At 59.9% G+C, this 17,069-nt stretch overlaps 1 protein-coding gene across 2 annotated transcripts; it reads right to left on the bottom strand.

The window, feature by feature from the left end:
- Positions 1-1,611: 1,611 nt before the first annotated feature.
- ZNF653 (zinc finger protein 653) lies at positions 1,612-17,068 on the bottom strand. Of its 2 annotated transcripts, none has more exons than XM_030879804.3 (9): positions 16,764-17,068; positions 13,430-13,473; positions 11,388-11,603; positions 5,793-6,398; positions 5,476-5,653; positions 5,260-5,371; positions 4,012-4,126; positions 3,034-3,133; positions 1,612-2,762 (listed from the first exon to the last, which is right to left on the bottom strand). In XM_030879804.3, exons 1-9 carry the CDS (start codon positions 17,066-17,068, stop codon positions 2,585-2,587), a joined length of 1,854 nt encoding a protein of 617 aa, XP_030735664.1. In that variant the 3' UTR covers positions 1,612-2,584. The 2 variants fall into 2 exon arrangements, with proteins under 2 accessions (XP_030735664.1, XP_030735665.1); XM_030879805.2 differs by having other exon boundaries at positions 2,566-2,762; positions 3,034-3,150.
- Position 17,069: the final 1 nt, after the last annotated feature.

Here is a 17,069-nt window from a genome sequence, read left to right as displayed (position 1 = left end):
CGCCCAGAAGGCACATCCTGGGGCCTCGGGTTGCCAGATTCGGGCCCTTTTGCCCTCACGGATCCTACTTCCTGCGTTGGCGCCCTTTCTTGGGCGGGCTTTCTGCCCGGAAGACAGGAAGGGTTCCCCTCTGTCCAGCACCCAGAGCTGGAGGAGCAAAGAGGGCGAGGAAATATTGATGGCTCGATTGTACTACCTTCAGGAGGTGCTGTCCACCAAGAGCACTGCAGAGGAACGAGGAACCTAGACTTCAATGAGCAGAGGCCTGGGTCCCCACGTTTGGGAGGACCATATGTAGTCCCAAGACCAAGGGAGGAAGGTGGGGGTGGCTGGGGACCTAGTCAGCCTGAAGAAGGAATTGGGACCCTGTGGATTTTGAGCAGGCTAGGCGTCTCTAAGGTTTAAAGGGGGGTGGGGAATGGGCATCCCACAGTGCAGGGGCACTGCTCCAAAGGGAGTGAAGAAGTTTGGGGCTCAGGGTTCCAGGCAAACCCCTTCGGTGCCCTGAAGACCCAGTAAACCATCGGGCCGTCTCGGACCCCATAAACTTCGGGTGGACGGTTTTGCCATGTAAATGTCCTGGCTTCCCGGGCTCGTGATTGGTCCGCCTGTGAGTCCCACTCCCTCTCTGCTAAGCGGGACCTGGCCTTTCTGTCAGCCGATAGGGGGTGGCGCAGTCTCTTGTGGTGTGCGGGCGCGAGTGCACGTTTTTGTCAGGGCGGCCACCAGGCGCGAGGAGGTGTTCTCACTAGAACACTAGGGGAGCCTTTGAGTGAGGCTTCAGCACCACAGACAGCGGTCCGACGGCCCTGTCCAGGGCGCTGCGGGCTGCGTAGCCCGGGTCCCCGAACCCGAGAGTCGCTATCCAAACTCTATCCTCGTCCGTGCACGCCCTTTTAAGCTCCAGACTGTCCGAGAGTGCCATCAAACCCAGCGAGGAGAGCCTAATTTGACCAATCAGGGATGACCCCCGAGAGGACCAATTGAGGGAAGATGCCTTCGAGATTGAGCCAATGGGAGCGCGAGCAGCAGACAGCGCTGCCACGACGATGGAAAGGGAAGGCCAATCATAATGGCCCGCGCAATCTGGGCGGTGGCGATGCGGATCCCCGGTTGGCCCTTCTTGGATTTGCCAGGGCGACCTGGCTGCCGACCCCGGGGACCCCGAGCGATGGCTTGTTCCCCATCCCGTGTTCATCCTCGCTCCTGTCGGATCGGAAACTGTGCTTGTGCCGGGAAGGAAGCTACTCCTGGGCGCGCAGACCAGGCTGCAGTTCCCATGGAAACTGCTGGCTCCCGGTTGTGCGGGGATAGCGAAAGGGGACTGAGCCTTGCGGGGAGGCTCGCGGGGGCGGCCCCAGTAGCCGGACTCGCTCATCCTCTCCAACTCATCCGTCCCCAGCTGGGGTAGCTCCCAGTCCGAAAAATAGAATGAGGCCTAGCTGCTGCCCCGCCCCCACAAGCTGGTGAGGGGCCGGCGGGGCCATTCTGCGCGTGGCGCCATAGAGCTTCCCCGGGCACGTGCCCTGGCTCGCGGCTGCGGTCCCCGGAGTCACGTGGCTGCGGCCACCAGGGCCCACGAGGTTTGCGCGCCATCTGGCGGCCGCGTGGCCTGGAATCGCTCCCCGTCCCTCTCCCAGAAGGCCCGCATAAGGAGGAGGAGGAGGCGGCCTCAGCATCATCCTCCGGGAAATGGGGCCAGTGCAGTCGCCCCGCCGCTGCCAAATCCCCTCCTCCGGCTTTCTTCTTGTTCCAGGAACACGCCGAGCCCGCTCCACCTCGGGGCTTTGGCACTGGCTGTTCCTTCGACCTGGGATTTGCCTCCCCCGTCTTTCTTCAGGGCTGGAACCTCTTTGTCATTCTGGTCTATGCTCAGAGGCCTCCCCAGAGAGGCCCTCCCTGACCACCAACCTGAACAGCACTCCCAGGAACTAGCGTATCACTCTATTTTCTGCACGGCGCTTGTCACAGCTGTAGATGTTTTACTGAGGGGTTTACTGGACATCTCCCCAACTGCTCCCTGAGCTCTCTGAGAACCAGGAATGAGTGTTCTATGAGGGATTAGGAGAGGGAGTCAGGATCCTGAGACCTGGGACATGTTCAGTAGCCTCCAGGGCCCCCAACCTTCCACACCTGACCCTGTCAAAGGAGGGGGTGTTTAGGGTTGCCAGGCCCAGGTAGCCGAGGCAGAGTGGAGGTTGACAGGAAAGGGCAGGAGCGCTGTCTGGTGTGTAGGGGCATCTGCCCCTGCCCCCGTCTTGCTCGGGAAGGAACCAGGTTGGAGACAGAGAGGGGCCCACCTTCCCCCAATCATCCAGGCCTAGGGGAAGAGCAGCTCCTTTCTCGCTCTTTAATCTCGTTCTGCTCTCTTGACACAGTCCCAGCAGTGCAGCCCCAGGTGCCAGCTCCAAAACTCGGGCGGGGTCGGGGGGACCTGCCCTGAGGGCCCAGCCCTGGAGCGGGGCAGAGGCGCCTCCTTCTGGCCCGAGGTCCTGGCGGCTGGCCGCGGCTGTCCCGGCCCCGGCAGACTCGGGCATGGTGTCCGATGGGATGAATAAATAGGGGCGTTTAGTGGTTGGGTGGATCAGGCGGGCTTGTGGTCCGGGTGGCTTTTGAGCGTGTGGAACTTGACGCTGTCCAGCTTCTCGAAGCGCTTCCCGCAGCGCTCGCACGTGAAGTTGTACTGCACCTCGGCCGTGTGTTTCTTCATGTGCCAGTTGAGCGACGCACGCTGTCGGCACTGGTAGCCACAGATCTCGCACCTGCAGGGGAGCACGCGGGAGGCACGGGGGGGGCGGGGTCAGAGAGGGCGGGGCAAAAGGGAGCAGCACCGGGGAGGGGCCGCCTCGGGGGCGGGACACAACCACTAAGGCTGGGCAGACCACTGGAAGGGGCGGGGCACCATCTGGGGTAGGAGCACTCTGAAAACCCCACAGATGCAACACTGGGGACGTCGCCCGCCCTTGGGAGCTGCCCTGTGAGAGTCCAGGCCCGGATGCCCTCCCAGCCCCTCGCGGGAAGCCCGTCACTCACTGCAGAGGCGTCTCGCCTGTGTGCGTGCGCCGGTGCACCTCCAGGTGGTTTTTCCTCTTAAAGGACTTGCCGCAGGTTTCACAGGTGAATTCACGGACACCTGGGGGAGACGCGGGGCTGAGCAGGCCGCCGTCGAGAGAGGGGTTTGTGGGGTCACTGCGGCATTGCCGAGACCCAGTAGTGCGCAAGGCCTCTGGGCGCAGGCAGACGAAAGCCCACATCCTCTGGGCGCGAATACCGACTATAATAGCTAAGGCAGCTAGAACAAAGGACAGCTACGGCCCCGCATGAGGCTCGCAGGCTGCCCAGGAACGCGACTGGGCAGAGCAGGAATGCGTACTCGGATTCCTGAGGTACACAGGGTGCAAACTGCCAAGTTAAAGTGGGGCTCAATTTGACTCTAATGTTTCACATATTGGGGCGATCTCACATAAAAATCCAAAGTTCCAGCCTCTTGAAAAACCTGAAGCCGTGCCCTCCTGCTGGGTATAGGCACCAGTGCTCCCCGTGAGGCCCGCACCCCGTGTCCTGGGTTAAGGAGGCGCCTGGAGCAGACGGAACAGAAATCCTGGCCCAAGTTCACTTCCCCACCCTGCCCACCTGGGGTGGTTCACTGTCCCCCCTCAGTCCTGGAACTGAGTCCCACGTGAGAATTGCTCATGGAAGTGGGGAGGCCAAGGGCCAAGTTGGGGAAGAGATAGCCAACCCCTGCCCAGCTCCACATGCCTTAGAATAGCAGATGTCCCTGTGACCCGTGTAGTGACAGCTTACTGACTACTTGGGAGGTGCCCAGCGGGCCCTAAGTCAAGCACTTTACTTCCACCGTCTCACACCAGCCCTTGTGGTGGACACAGAGGAGGCTTAGAGAGGGGCAGTCCGTGTCTGGGTTTCAGCCTGCCTGCCCCAGCCCCGGCCCCAGCTCCCAGGCCCAGGCCCCCGTGCCTTTGGCTCAAGCTGCCAGCCCCTCCCCGGCCTGACCTGAGTGGATGATCATGTGCCGCCGAAGGTGGTTGGATAAATAGAACTTCTTGCCGCAGCCGGGGTGAGGGCACACCTTGGTCTTCCCTTTCCGATGCACAAGGTTGACGTGGTTCTGGGGGCAAGAGGGGCAGGAGTGGGGCTGCGGGTGCCATGGGCCCGCCTCTGGAGCTCTCCAGGGTGGGGACAGATGAGGGCCAGCTAGGGCTGGCCTCCCTGGAAGAGGAAGAGGAAGAGGGGTGCCCTTGCCCTTGAGCAGGGACTCCCAGATCCGAGCCGGGGGCCAGGGGCACAACTGGGATCAAAGAGCAGCTTACTGAGCACCTACTCCAGCCAGGCTCTGGGCTGGGGCATCAGTCAGCCTTGTCAGAACCATGGGAAGGGGATCAGCCATGAGCCCAGTTTGTGGATGGGGAAACTAAGGCTCTGGAGGCTTAGTGGTTTGGCCCGTGTCTCACAGGTGGGCAGTGGCAGGGCTAGGACCGGAGTCCAGGGCTGTCAGCCCCACAGCGGCACTTTGCATAGTGCTAAGCTGCCCCTAGCGCCTGGAGCAGGCAGCCCCCGAGTCATTCATTCTTTTGTTCTTTCATTCTTTAACTCACTAGCACAACTGCTCCAGCGCCCAGCACCAGGCCTGGCACCCGGTAGGTGCTCAACACGTGCTTAATGAAAACATGACTTGGCAAATCCAAAGTTCTCCTGGTGCCACATCCTGCGCCAGGAGTGGGCATGTGACGGGATCCTGTCTCTGCTCTCAGGGCACCCTGTCCAGACCTCAGAGGGCAAACAGCAGGTATGTCCTGGTAGTGCAGTGACCCGGGGCTGGGGGGACTAGGGTGGGCTTCCTGGCGGAGGGGCGTCCTCAGTTGAGCTTGGAGAGGAAGCATCGTGAGCTGACAGGGTGGCCTGGGCAAAGGCAGGAAGAGTTCAGGCGGCTGGAAGAGGGGTAGTCTGTGGGGAGCCACCAGGACCAGGCAGGCCCCTGGGGTGTGCAGAGAGAGGCTGTGGCTGGTTGAGGAGGCAGGATGGCTGGGGCTGGAGAGCAGGAGGGGAGGGCACAGAGGTGACGGCTGCCTCTCTGTGGCTGAGGCTGAGATCAGCTGGGGCTGGGTGGGTGCACGGCAGGCAGGCCAGTGGCACCTGGAGGGGCCGGGTGGGGCCCTCCACGAGCCGCACTGCCCAGACCCAGCGCGCAGGCAGCCCGACACAGAAGCAGTCCCACCCAGCCCACTTGGATGGCGGCCTCACCTGGAAGCTGCTGAGGGCCACGTAGACCTGGCTGCAGCCCTCGTAAGGGCAGTGGAACATCTCAAGCAGGCCATCGGCGTCCATCACCCGCGATCGCTTGCTTCGCCGCCTCCTGGAGGGGAAGGGCCCATGGCGTCGGGGCTCTGACACCAGGAGGGCTGAGGGCCCGAGGGCCGCTCCTCGTCCCTCCTCTCCCCCGCCTGCCCCAGCACCCACTTCTCGGGCTCCTTGGGGATCTCATAGATGATGGCTGACATGTCGCTGCCGTCCAGCTCCTCCCCGTCCGCCTCTGCCTCGGGCTCTGCGCTCTCAGGCACCGTCGCAGCCAGCTCTGCCAGTTCTGGGGCCACCGGCTCCTCCTTTTCCTTCTTGAGCACGTGCAGGTCCTCCTTCTCTACGGGGGTGGACACAGGGTGAGTGTCCGTGGGGCCTAAGGCTGCTGAGGAGCTTCCTCTGGGGCCATTACTCGCCCTCCCCTTCCCAGGTCCCATCATGGCCCCCCCAACCTCCCAGACTGGCACGGCCCCCCAGACCTTTCTTGGTCTCAATGCCTGTCATGGCGTCAGGTTCCACGGTGCTGGGCTGGCTGCCCTCTGGCTCTGTCTGGGTGTAGGCGGCCACACCCTCCATCATTGCGCAGGGCACCTCATCACCCAGGCCCCCTCCGGGGGCACCGTTGCCTGCTGCCACGTTGAGGTGGATGCCCTCGGCTGTGAGGGCATCGTAGCCAGGGCCGGCAATGATGATCACCTGTGAACCGGGCACCATGCCTGGCATGGGACAGCTGGCCACCACCTCACCCAGTGCCTCCTGGGGCATGTTCTCAAAGAGGGTGCTAGGGCCCGGGCCCACTTGCACGGGCACCGGCACGCACACCACTGTCTCCAGGGCTTCGGGCCCGCTGCTGGCCGGGTTGGGGCACAGTGGGGTGCCCTGCTCAGCCAGGCTCTCCACGTGGTGGACATCGAAGGGGATGTGCATGCCCTCCTGTGTGATGAGCCCGCTGCTGCCCGCTGGGCTGGTGGGGGTAACTGCCGCCATCGCCACTGTCGCCTTGGCCTGCTGGCCCTCAGGGGGCTCCTCGGAGCCGGAGCTGGAGCTGGACGAGTCAGAGCTGCCGGCCACCAGGCCATTGCCCACTGTGGTGACAGAGGAGAGGGGACAGTTACGACAGTGGCGGCAGCAGCTGGTATTGCTTGAAGGCTCCCCGGGGGCTGAGCACTGTGACTCCCCTACCCCCATAAGAACGGTCAGCTCGGTCCATATCCTCCACAGCCGGCCCTACTCCTTGAGATGCTCTCCTGACTCAGCCTCCAGACCCACACTCAGGTTCCTGGCTCCTCCCTGGTGGCCCCTGCTCAGCCTCTTCTGTTCTTATGGGCCTGGGAGGCTCTCACTGGGGCCTCTCCTCAGCGCTCCACTCATCCCAGGGTATCCACCAGGCTCATACCACCCTCATCCTTGACACCAGCTGGGTGTCCAACAATTCGATTCAGTTCTGACACTATCTGTCTGGAGACAGTGTCAGACCCTGAGGGTTAAAGAGCTCAGTCCCACAAGGCTGCCCCCACTTCAGATTTCAGTCACAAGTCCCGGGTCACCCATACTTCCGGCTATAAAGCAGAGGTTCCCACAGCGCCCTCCTCAGCTTTGGTAATTTGCTAGAACAACTCACAGAACTCAAGAAAGTGCTCTACTTCTGATCACAGTTTTATTATAAAGGATACAACTCAGCAATGGCCTGATGAACAGATATACAAGGGAAGGTAATCGGTAGGGGGGCGGGGGGAGGTTGGGGGTTGCCACGGAGCTGCCATGCTCTCTACAGACACGTAAATCTCCCAGCGCCTCAACGTGTCCACCGACCTGGAAGCTCTCGGATCACTGTTTAAGAGTTTTTATAGGGACTTCCCTGGCGGTCCAGTGGTTAAGACTCCATGCTCCCAAAACAGGGGGCACGGGTTCGATCCCTGGTCGGGGAACTAAGATCCTGCATGCCACACGGCGTGGCCAAAAAAATAAAAATAAAAAATAAATAAAAGAGTTTTTATAACCCAGTTTCTAGCCCCCATCTGCTCCTGGGGGTTGGGGGTGGGGCTGAGAGCTGCCACCCTCTAACCCTGGGTTTGGCCTTTCTGGGGACCAGCCCCCATCGTAAAGCTATCTAGGGGCCCCTCCCTGAGTCACTTCATTAGACTCAGGTGTGTTCCCAAGGGGCCTCTTGCGAAAGGGGCTCATTACAAACACTGTTTACAAACTGAAGGTCTGTGGCAACCCTGCCTCGGGCAAGTCTATTGGCGCCATTCTTCCAACAGCATTTGATCACTCTGGGTCACGTTTTGGTAACCGTTGAAACTTTTTCATTATTATTATATTTGTTATGGTGACCTGTGATCAATGATCTTTGATGTTACTATTGCAAAAGGATTGCCACTCACTGAAGGCTCAGATGATGGTGGAATTTTTTTAGCAATAAAGTATTTTTAAAAATTTTATTATCTATCTATCTATCTATCTATCTATCTATCTATCTATCTATCTATCTATCTATCATTGGCCGAGCAGCATACTCAGCAGGCAGGATCTTAGTTCCCTGACCAGGGATTGAACCCATGCCCCCTGCAGTGGGAATGCAGAGTCCTAACCACTGGACAGCCAGGGAAGTCCCCAGCAACAAAGTATTTTTAAATTAAGGAATGTACCTTTTTTTTCCCCACAATGCTATTGCACACTTAATAGACCACAGTATAGTGTAAACATAACTTTTATATGCACTGGGAAACCAAAAAGTTCGTGAGACTCCTTTTATTTCGATATTCACTTTATTGTGGTGGTGTGGAATCAAACCTGCAATATCGCCTAGGTCTGCCTGCATCTATTTTTATTATACCGTCACCACCCATACCCCAGTGTCTCCAGTGGACAGTTCTCGCCTGGACCTCCCGCGGAGCTGCAGCCCATCACGCCCCACTGCTCCCTCTGAGGGGTCTTACAGGCATCTCAGACTCTAGGCTCCGAATCTTCCCTCAGAGAAAGGCTGCATGGCTCACAGACACCCCCGTCTCAGCGGGCGGCAGCTCTGCCCTTCCAGTTGCTCAGGCCAAAGTCCTGGGGCTCTCCTTGACTTCTCTCTTTCTCTCACACCCACTTCCAATCTGTCAGCAAAACCTGTTGGCGCTGCTTCCAAAATACATCCCCAGGCTGACGGCTTCTCCTACCTCCCCCGCACACCCTAGTCACGGCCCCGCCAGCCCTCTGCCAGGACCATGCAGTTCCTTCTTCTGGGTGCCCCCGCTCCCATCCTTGCCCACCCCCAAGTCTGTCCTCCCCTCACTGGCCAGGGGGAGCCTGTGAACACCTGCTCAGGTCACGTCCCTCTTTGACTGAGAATCTGCTCATCACTTCCTGTGGAAGAGATAGGCCAGCTGCTCACCAAACCCGTCTCTTCCTCCTGACACCTGGTGGACTACATGTCCCAGCATCCTTTGCCATTAGGTGTGCAATACAGCTGAGTCTCACCGGAATGCGGGGGGAAGTGAGCTGTGTTGGGTCACAGGAGCTGGGGTGCGTCTATCTCGGCAGCTGGTCTTACCTCAGTTAACGCCCTTCCCAACTCACTTGGCATAGCAGCCAAAGCCCTCACCATGGCCACACAGCCTGAACATGTGCCCCTGTCACCTCCTCTCCAGCCCCACTGACCTCCCTTCTGTGCCCAGGGACACTAGGCAGGTTTCTGCCTCAGGGCCTCTGCACTCGCCACTCTCTCTGCCTGAACCCTCTTTTCTCAGACACCTGCGTGGGCTCCCTCCTTCACCTCCATCAGACCCTTCCTCAAATGGTATTTTTTCAGGGAGGCCTCTGACCACTTGGTCTCAAATAGCACCCTTTTCTCTCCTTTATTTTCCCCCCAATACTTACCGCCTTCCACTGCACTCTAGATTTTACTTGTTTATCTTGTTTACTGTCTGCTTCCCCTTTATACCGTAAACTCCACAAGGATGGGGGTCCCTGTGCACAGGCCCCAGTGCCCAGGTACACAGTGCTGCTTGGTACACATTGAGTGCACGTTTATAAAAATGAATGAACCCATGACCAAGGCTGTGATGAAGGTCAAGAGGGCTGGCATCTTACCCAGGTGTTTGGTGCTAATGTCTGCAAGCAGGGAGAAACTGGGGACAGGAAAAATGAATGCCTGCACCTTAAGTTACACACACTCGTGACACAGTTTGGGTGTGCTGTCTGGGTACTACGTGTTCTACACTCCCAGAAGGTCACATGGAGAGTGCAGGCTGACTGCCGGGGCGGGATCCTGGTGCCCACTCCTCCAGCTGTGTGAAGGGGGGGTGCCTTATAACCTCTCTGGGCCTGGGGATAACTTGGTACCTACTCAGGGGCTGTTTGGGGTATTTAATGAGTAAATAGGACAGCAGAACTTACAGTAAGCACCCTATCAGTGTTTCCCATTATCGTTATTATCCTAACACCCCATCCCTGACTCAGCCCTGGGGCAGCAGCAGGGGCAGGGTAGGGGGATCGCCCCTCCTTCTAACACCCTGTAATCTGCAGGGTGGATTGAGCCCCGTGGCTCCGCTATGAAGGAGGGGCAGTTGCCTAGTGAGCTGGGGGCACGGCCAGGGCCTGTGCCTGGATCCCCAATTACAATGTCCGGCTGTTAAGCCGACGCTGGACTTCTTGCCAGTTGATAACGACATTAATGACAGAATTGGCAGGGCACCCACCGGCCTCCCACAGTCCTGGTGCGAGGTCTTCTTACTGAGTGCGAGGTGGCAGGGCCGCCCTCGGCAGAGAACTGATAAGGGTGCTGCGGAGGGACCAGGCTGGGACAGGGACACAGCCACTCCCTCACAGAAGATCTGGCTAATCGATTCCAGCATTCATTCCTGAGAGCCCAGATCCAGAGGGCACTGGTATCAGAGTTGGGTTGGGCTGTCAGGGGACTCCTCTGGGTGCCACCCCCATCCCAGCCAGACCCAGTGCCAGATGGGCCAGTCACATTACTCCCAGGGCCTCGGTTTCCTCGACTGCTAATGACAGGGCTGTCATTAGGCTGCGGAGGATTCAGGGTGGTTTGGGGCAGGGCCTGGAGTCGGGAGGACAAGACGGCTGAGGGGCTGGCTGCACACTGGGAGCCTGGCTGACACACAACGGGACAGCCGTTGGCTGGGGTGCCCACCTGGAACACCTCTCGCCCACGGCTTCCCCTCGGCCAGCTGGGATGCCACCTGCTCAGAGATGCCTGCCAGCGCGGGCTCAGCCCTGGTAACTGACCCCACCCTCAGCTCCGGCAGGGTGCCTGGCAGAGGGCCCCATGCTCCCCCTGATGCCAAGCCCCCGAGGCAGGCGGGCAGCCCCTCACCACCCATGGCATCTCCTCTGCTCCCCTACCAGGGCCAATTGGACCTTCATAAATGAGTCCCTCCCAGTCCTGAGAAGGACTCCAGCTCACATGTGTGTGTGACCAATGTGGGATGGCAGGGGAGGGGCTGGGCAGTGAGAGATGGGGAGGGTGGGGCCGTGGTGTGGAGGAGAGAGAAAGGGATGAAAATGGGAGTGAGAGAGTGAGATGGAGGAGAGACAGTGGGAAGAAGAGAGAAAACGAAAGGAGATGCGAGAGAGAGAGAGAGAGAGAGAGGATGAAACACAGAAAGGTGAAAGGGGAGGATCAGGAACAAGAGAAAGCTCAAGAGCAGAGAACGGGGTGTAGGGAGGAGAACAGGCTGGAGGGCGGGAAATAGGGTGAGGCTGCGAGAGACAGTGCAGAGCCTGAGAGAGAGCCGGAGGATGTAAAGGAGAACAAAGAGGCCAGGAGAGGCCCAGCACCTGCCTGTCCCTCCAGCCGCTGAGCCAGGTTCCTGGACCTCAGCCCTGCCTGCGACTGACCTCAGGCCCAGATGAGCAAACTGCGCCGCACCTTGGCTGTCCCTCCGCAAAATGGGGACCAGCTCTTGGGCTCTGCAAGGACTCAAAGACTGCAAGGCCATCCAGAGCCAGGGCCATGTCAGCTGCTGTGAGGTCCGCGACGCTGGCCTGAGGCTGGCAGGGCCCATGAGGGGCTGTAGAGCCCCAAACACTGGAGGCCACCGTGAGCCCTCCCCTCGCAGACCCACCTTTGTCACTCTCAGGGTCTGAGTCGCTGAGCGGCTTCAGGGGCGAGTGCAGGTCTTGGAAGTAGCGGTGCCCAGCCTCGCACTGCCACACAGCCGTGGTGTACAGGCCAAAGGTGGGGTCCAGCTCGGCGAGGTGTGGCTCGTAGGGGCAGCGGTGCTTGTGGTCCTCGTACCAGATCACCACATTCTTCAGGCAGTTTACGTTGCGTCGCCGCCCTGCGCACGTGGGGCACGGGCAGGCATGAGGGGCACGGCTCACCCCTACCACCCTCTCTGGGCAGCACGGCCCCCAGAACCACATGGGTCTTATAGCTCTGGGGGTTGAGACACCCTCCTGAGTATTATCCAGGCCTGTCCCCAGTTTACAGATGAGGAAACTGAGGCTCAGAGATGTGAGACCTGCCCCGGAGACAACAGAGACTGGCAGGGAATGTCCTCATTGTTTGAGTCAAGTCATATACATAATAAAGCCTGGTGTATGGCAGGTGCTCACGCAACGACTGTCAGCTGTTAGTCACAGTTATAATCGTCCTCATCAACTCAGCGTCTCCCGCCTGCACCAGCTCAGTCCCTCGGCCCTAGTCTCCCAGCTCTCACCCTTGCCCCCGGCAGCTGACAGAGGGCGTCTCTGAACACTAGAGTCAGGGCCACATCCCTTCTCTACTCAAAATCCACCAGGGCAGACTTCCCTGGTGGTGCAGTGGTTAAGACTCTGCCTGCCAATGCGGGGGACACGGGTTCGAGCCCTGGTCCGGGAAGATCCCACGTGCCGTGGAGCAACTAAGCCCACGAGCCACAAATACTGAGCCTGTGCACCACAACTACTGAAGCCGTGCGCCTAGAGCCCGTTGCTCTGCAACAAGAGAAGACACTGCAATGAGAAGCCCGTGCACCGCAAGGAAGAGTAGCCCCCGCTCGCCGCAACTAGAGAAAGCCTGCACGCAGCAATGAAGACCCAATGCAGCCAAAAGAAAAAATCCACCAGGGCTCCCACCTCAATGGGGGTAAGAGCCAAAGTCCTCCCTGAGGTTCACCAGGCCCTGTGTGTTCTGCCCTGTCACCTCCTGCTGCTGCTGTCCTGGATCACTCCACTCGAGCCTCAGGGTCTCCTCCCTGTTCCTAAACTAGGCAAGTATGGCCCTGCCTCAGGACCTCTGCAAGGGCTGTGCCCTCTTCCTCTAGACACCTGCCTTGCCCCTCGCCCTTCACTCAGCTCTGAAGGTGTGCCCCTGACCTTCCGGGCTGGGAGATGACGGGGCCGGGGGGACCAAGGACACACCTCTCGGCCTGGGGGTCTCAGTCTTAGCTCGGCTTCTGCCTCTGAGCACCGTGATAAGTAGAGGGGCTCACTGCCATCAGACGGCCGTCCCTGGACCACCGGCCCTCACCCTGCTGGACATGGCCTGGGACCCACAGCCCAGGGCTCAGGGGCCGTGCTCAGGGGGTGGGAGTACGCACTCCAGCCTCTGCTCCGACTGCCCTCGCCCGGCTCCCCTTGAGCCTGGCACAGCACACGCCCTTTAGGCCTGGGCACAAGCTGCTCCCTCTGCTCTGCCTGGCTCTTCCCCGGCTGACTCCCACGCACCGGGCAGGAGAGCAGAGGAGCAAAGGGGACCCCTCGGGAGACATGTGGTCCTGGGTTTGCAGTTTGGCCCGGCCACTTTCTGGCTGTGCAGCCTGGGGCAGTGACTCAGCCTTTCTGTGTCAGATGGGGATGATGAGAGCACCCCCGGTGGGCACAGCACAGGTTCGGGGCCCCTCCAACCCTTCCTATCCCATCCCCACCCCCGACCCAGGCTGGGTCAGACCCCTCCTCTGGGCACCCCCGTGCCTCTACTTCCCCACCACAGCCCTGCTCAGCCTGTCCCCTGTCTTTCCTATGAGACTGCGGGCTCTGGGAGGGCAGGGCTGGGTCTGTTCCGGACTGCACGGCTCCTGGCACACGCGGACCCTCCACAAGCGGTCCCTGAGGGAGGGAGGGAACCAACCACAAAGCAACTTACTCCCAACGCCACCTCCACCCTGGTTGCAGCGCCACTTACTTTTCTTCCGCTTTGGCTTTTTGGGGACTTGCTCCCAAGGCTTCCTGTAACAGAGAGAGGGGGCAGCGGGGAGTGAGCTTGGGGCCTGATGGATGATGACATGCCAATCCTGCTGGGGTAGAATGTGGGCTTCCGCTTCCCGTGCCAGGTCTACTTCCCCTGCCCCTTCACTTGGGCTCTCCTGCACCAACAGCAGCCCTGGCAGGGGTCTACTGTCATCAACCACCTCACGGAGTGGGAAACTGAGGCCCTGAGGGTAAAGCCGCCTGCCCAGGATCCCGTGGCTGGGGAGTGGATTATCAAGAGAGAGCTTATTCGGGGAGCCTGACCTAATCAGGGGAGCCTTTAAAAGGGCCCTGCTGAAGTCAGAGACTGGGGGCTGAGAGCATGAGGGGGGCTGTGAGGGACCAGGACCTGAGAACGACCTTGTGGAGCTGAGAGCAGTCCCAGCTGATGGTCAACAAGACCGCAGGGACCCCAGCCGTATAGCCCGGAGGAAACGGATTCTGCCAATGCTCTGAACAAGTCTAGAAGCAGATCTTTCCCTGGGCGAGCTTCTAGGGTGACGTTGTGGCGTGGCTGATAACTTGATTTCAGCCTCCTGAGACCCTGACTTGAGGAGCCAGCTAAAATGTGCCAGATTCCTGACTTGCAGAAATGTGAGATGATAAATCTGTGGGGTTTTAAAGCCACTAAGTCTGTGGTCATTTGTTACCCAGTAGAACAGTCATGGAGTTGACTTTGGACTACCCCCTCCAAGGACCTGCAGATCCTGGTCCTGAGGCTGGCCCAGAGCCCTGGGGAGATGGTTGGGCCCTAACTGCCTGCTCTATGAGGGTCCTGACCCTGCAGCCAGCTCAGGCCCAAAGGCCACGCCATCATGTCCGCCTACCTCTAGGGCCTTCCCCGCTCTGCCTGGGTCCCAATACCCTGACTGTGTGTCCCAGTGAGCCATGGCCTTGGGGAGCCCAGGGCAGGGCCAGACCCTAAGGCCAGGGGCCCCCATGGCCTCCCACACCAGGATGGCCACCAGATCTGCCAAGCAGGTTCCTGACCCTACATGGCACATTCAGCTGTGACCCAGCACAGGCTCCAGGCAGGTGCTTTGGAGCCATCTCTCCTGGACCTGCTAGGGCCTCCCTTTGCCTTCCTGCCACCATGCTTCAGGACCTGCCCACCTGACTCAGACTGCTTCCCTGCTCTTCCTCTTCTAAACCACAGCAGCAGGCTCTGTGACCCTGGGTGAGTAACCCTGCCTCCCTGTGCCTCAGTTTCCCCATGTGTAGTGTGGGCTCAAAACAGTACCTTCCTCATGGGGTTGGCGTGGGGTCACGCATTGTAAAGAGCCTGGTAATTAAGAATCACTCAGCAAATGGTAACGATGACCATTATGATTCTCAGTATTATCACAGAGCCAGGCACTGGAACACGGGTCTCCTCGCTGTGGTTGGGGCCACGCTCTTGCCACCAACGTCCTGACAACCAGTCCAGGGTCTCTCCTCAGCTCCACCGCCCACCCTAAGTGACTCTTGTCCAGCCTGATAGCAATCCTCAGCCCCAACACCCCATGTCTAGCCCAGGACAGCTCCTTGGGGCTCCTGCCCAGGCTCTGCCCTCTGCCCAGGAATCCATGTCCCCTTGTACCATCCCGGGAGCCTCCCAAGGCTCCACCTCCCCTCCAAGGGGCCAGGCTGGCTGCCTAGATCCTCACCCAAACCCAAATCCAAACACCCATGACCACCTCCACCCATTCATAGCCTCGCCACGGCTGGGGTGCGGGGAATGCCACATCGTGGTGGAGACAGACTTGGCGTCAGTCAGATCCAAGTTCAAGTCTTATCTCTGCTACTGACTGGCTATGTGACCTCAAGCAGGATTGGTCCCCTCTGGGCCTCAGTTTTCCCCTCTGTGAAGTGGGGGTAACCACAGTGCCTCCCACACAGAACTGCCATGCAGTTTGGAGGAATAAATATCCCTTAGTGTATTTTCCTGACTACTCATGTGCCCCGGGGTCAGGTTTTGCCACACACTGCCTGGGTTGTCTCAGTGCCCCTGCCCCGGTCCTGCACAGCTCCCACACACCTCCAGCTCAGCCAGACAAGCTTCTGTAAATACCACTTTCAGCTTCGGAACCTCCAGGGGCTCCCTCTGGTCAGTGGTTCTCAACTCCAGCTGTACATCAAGTCTCCCTGGAAGCTCTTCAGAAAAAAATACAGGGTCTGCAACTCCACCCAGACTAACTGAATCAGAAACTCCAATAGCTGGGACTCTGGCTTGAAGTTTTATAAGCTCCCAGCATTTCCTGCCCTGCTCTTGGGCATATAAACCAGCCTGCCACCCTGGGGAGGGGGTGGGTACAATTCAACAGGTTCTGGTTGATTCTTGGCCCTCAGAACCTCCCCTGAGAGAAACATGTGAATGTATACAAGTGAAAACCAGGGCAGAACAAGGGTTTTGTTGCAGCACTGTTTGTGACAGGAAACAAACATCATCATGACAGCTAATATCCGGACTGCTCACTATGTGCCTGGCACCGTTTGAGGCCCTCTGCTGTATTTTAACTCATTTAATCATCACATCAACCTATAAGGCAAGAAGAGAAATATTCCTTCCATTACTGCTCATTCTCGAGATTCAGATTATGCAAAGGCCTCTGCCCTCCACCTGAGCAGCTAACTCGGGGTTTCCTCTTCACCTGAGTCTCCCTGGGCAGAGGTGTTCCCCAAGAGCCAAGAGATTTAGGGGAGTGAGATCTGGATTGTGAGGGGTGCTCTGGGAGTGTGGGGCCTCCCCAGTGGCCCCATTCCAGTGTGGGAATGGGGCCACACGCAGTCCCAGGTGGGTCACCGGAACCTCATGAGGGGTAGGGCTGGGTGGCCCGGGGTGTCCAGTCACAGCCCCAGGCTACATTGTGGGAGTTTTAGGGAATGAGGCATGTGACATGCCGGGGACCAGCAGGGACCTCGGGCCCCTCAGGGCTCAGGAGGCGGGGCCGCCCTTCCAGGGACTGGGCCGTTAGAATGCTTGGAGGTGGGGCCCGTACCAGGATTGGGCAGCCAGAGCTCTAGGGGGCAGGGCCAAGCGCCCAGGAGGCGGGTCGAGAGGCTGGGCGTATCCTAGGATTGGGCAGTCGGAGCGAAGGAAGGCGGGGCCGCGAGCCAGGCGCGTCCCAGGACCAGCAGTCAGAGACCCAGGCCGGCAGTCGGGGCGCTGGGCGGGGTTCACAGGTGCCAGGGGCGGGGCCCTGAGGGCGGAGGGGGCGGGACCAGGCTCAGCGGGGGATGGGGGCGTCTCCTCCCTCGCTCCCTCCCTCCGTTGGGCCGGGCCCCCTCACCCGTGGCGGCTGCTACGTTGGCCGCGCTCCAGCGAGATGAGGTAGGCGGCGAGCTTGGCGTCGCTCCAGCCGCTGCGGCGCCGCAGGTCCACCCAGGGCCCGTGCGCCTCGCCCAGGTACACGCGCCGCACGTCGTACTTCTTCCGGGACTCGAGCCGCCGCCGGGCCCGGTCCGACTCCGTGAGCCGCGGGCGGCCCCGCGCCTTGCGGCCCGCCGCGCCCTCCTCGGCGGCCACCTCCCCGCCCGCGCCCGCCTCAGCCTCCGCCTCCGCCTCCGCCTCGGGCTCCGGCGCCCGCTCCGCCATC

Source organism: Globicephala melas, chromosome 3 (assembly GCF_963455315.2).
Source record: "Globicephala melas chromosome 3, mGloMel1.2, whole genome shotgun sequence".
NCBI classification, from domain to species: domain Eukaryota; kingdom Metazoa; phylum Chordata; class Mammalia; order Artiodactyla; family Delphinidae; genus Globicephala; species Globicephala melas.
Note: the sequence above shows the minus strand (reverse complement) of the source record. Positions and strands in the feature narration are given on the sequence as shown.

Coding starts and splice junctions, on each gene's coding strand:
- ZNF653 (XM_030879804.3), bottom strand. CDS start 17,068: ATGGCGGAGCGGGCGCCGGAGCCCGAGGCGGAGGCGGAGGCGGAGGCT. Junction 4,127..5,259: donor TGGCCCTCAGCAGCTTCCAG/GTGAGGCCGCCA, acceptor TCTTGCCCCCAG/AACCACGTCAACCTTGTGCA. Junction 2,763..3,033: donor ACAGGCGAGACGCCTCTGCA/GTGAGTGACGGG, acceptor GCTCCCCTGCAG/GTGCGAGATCTGTGGCTACC.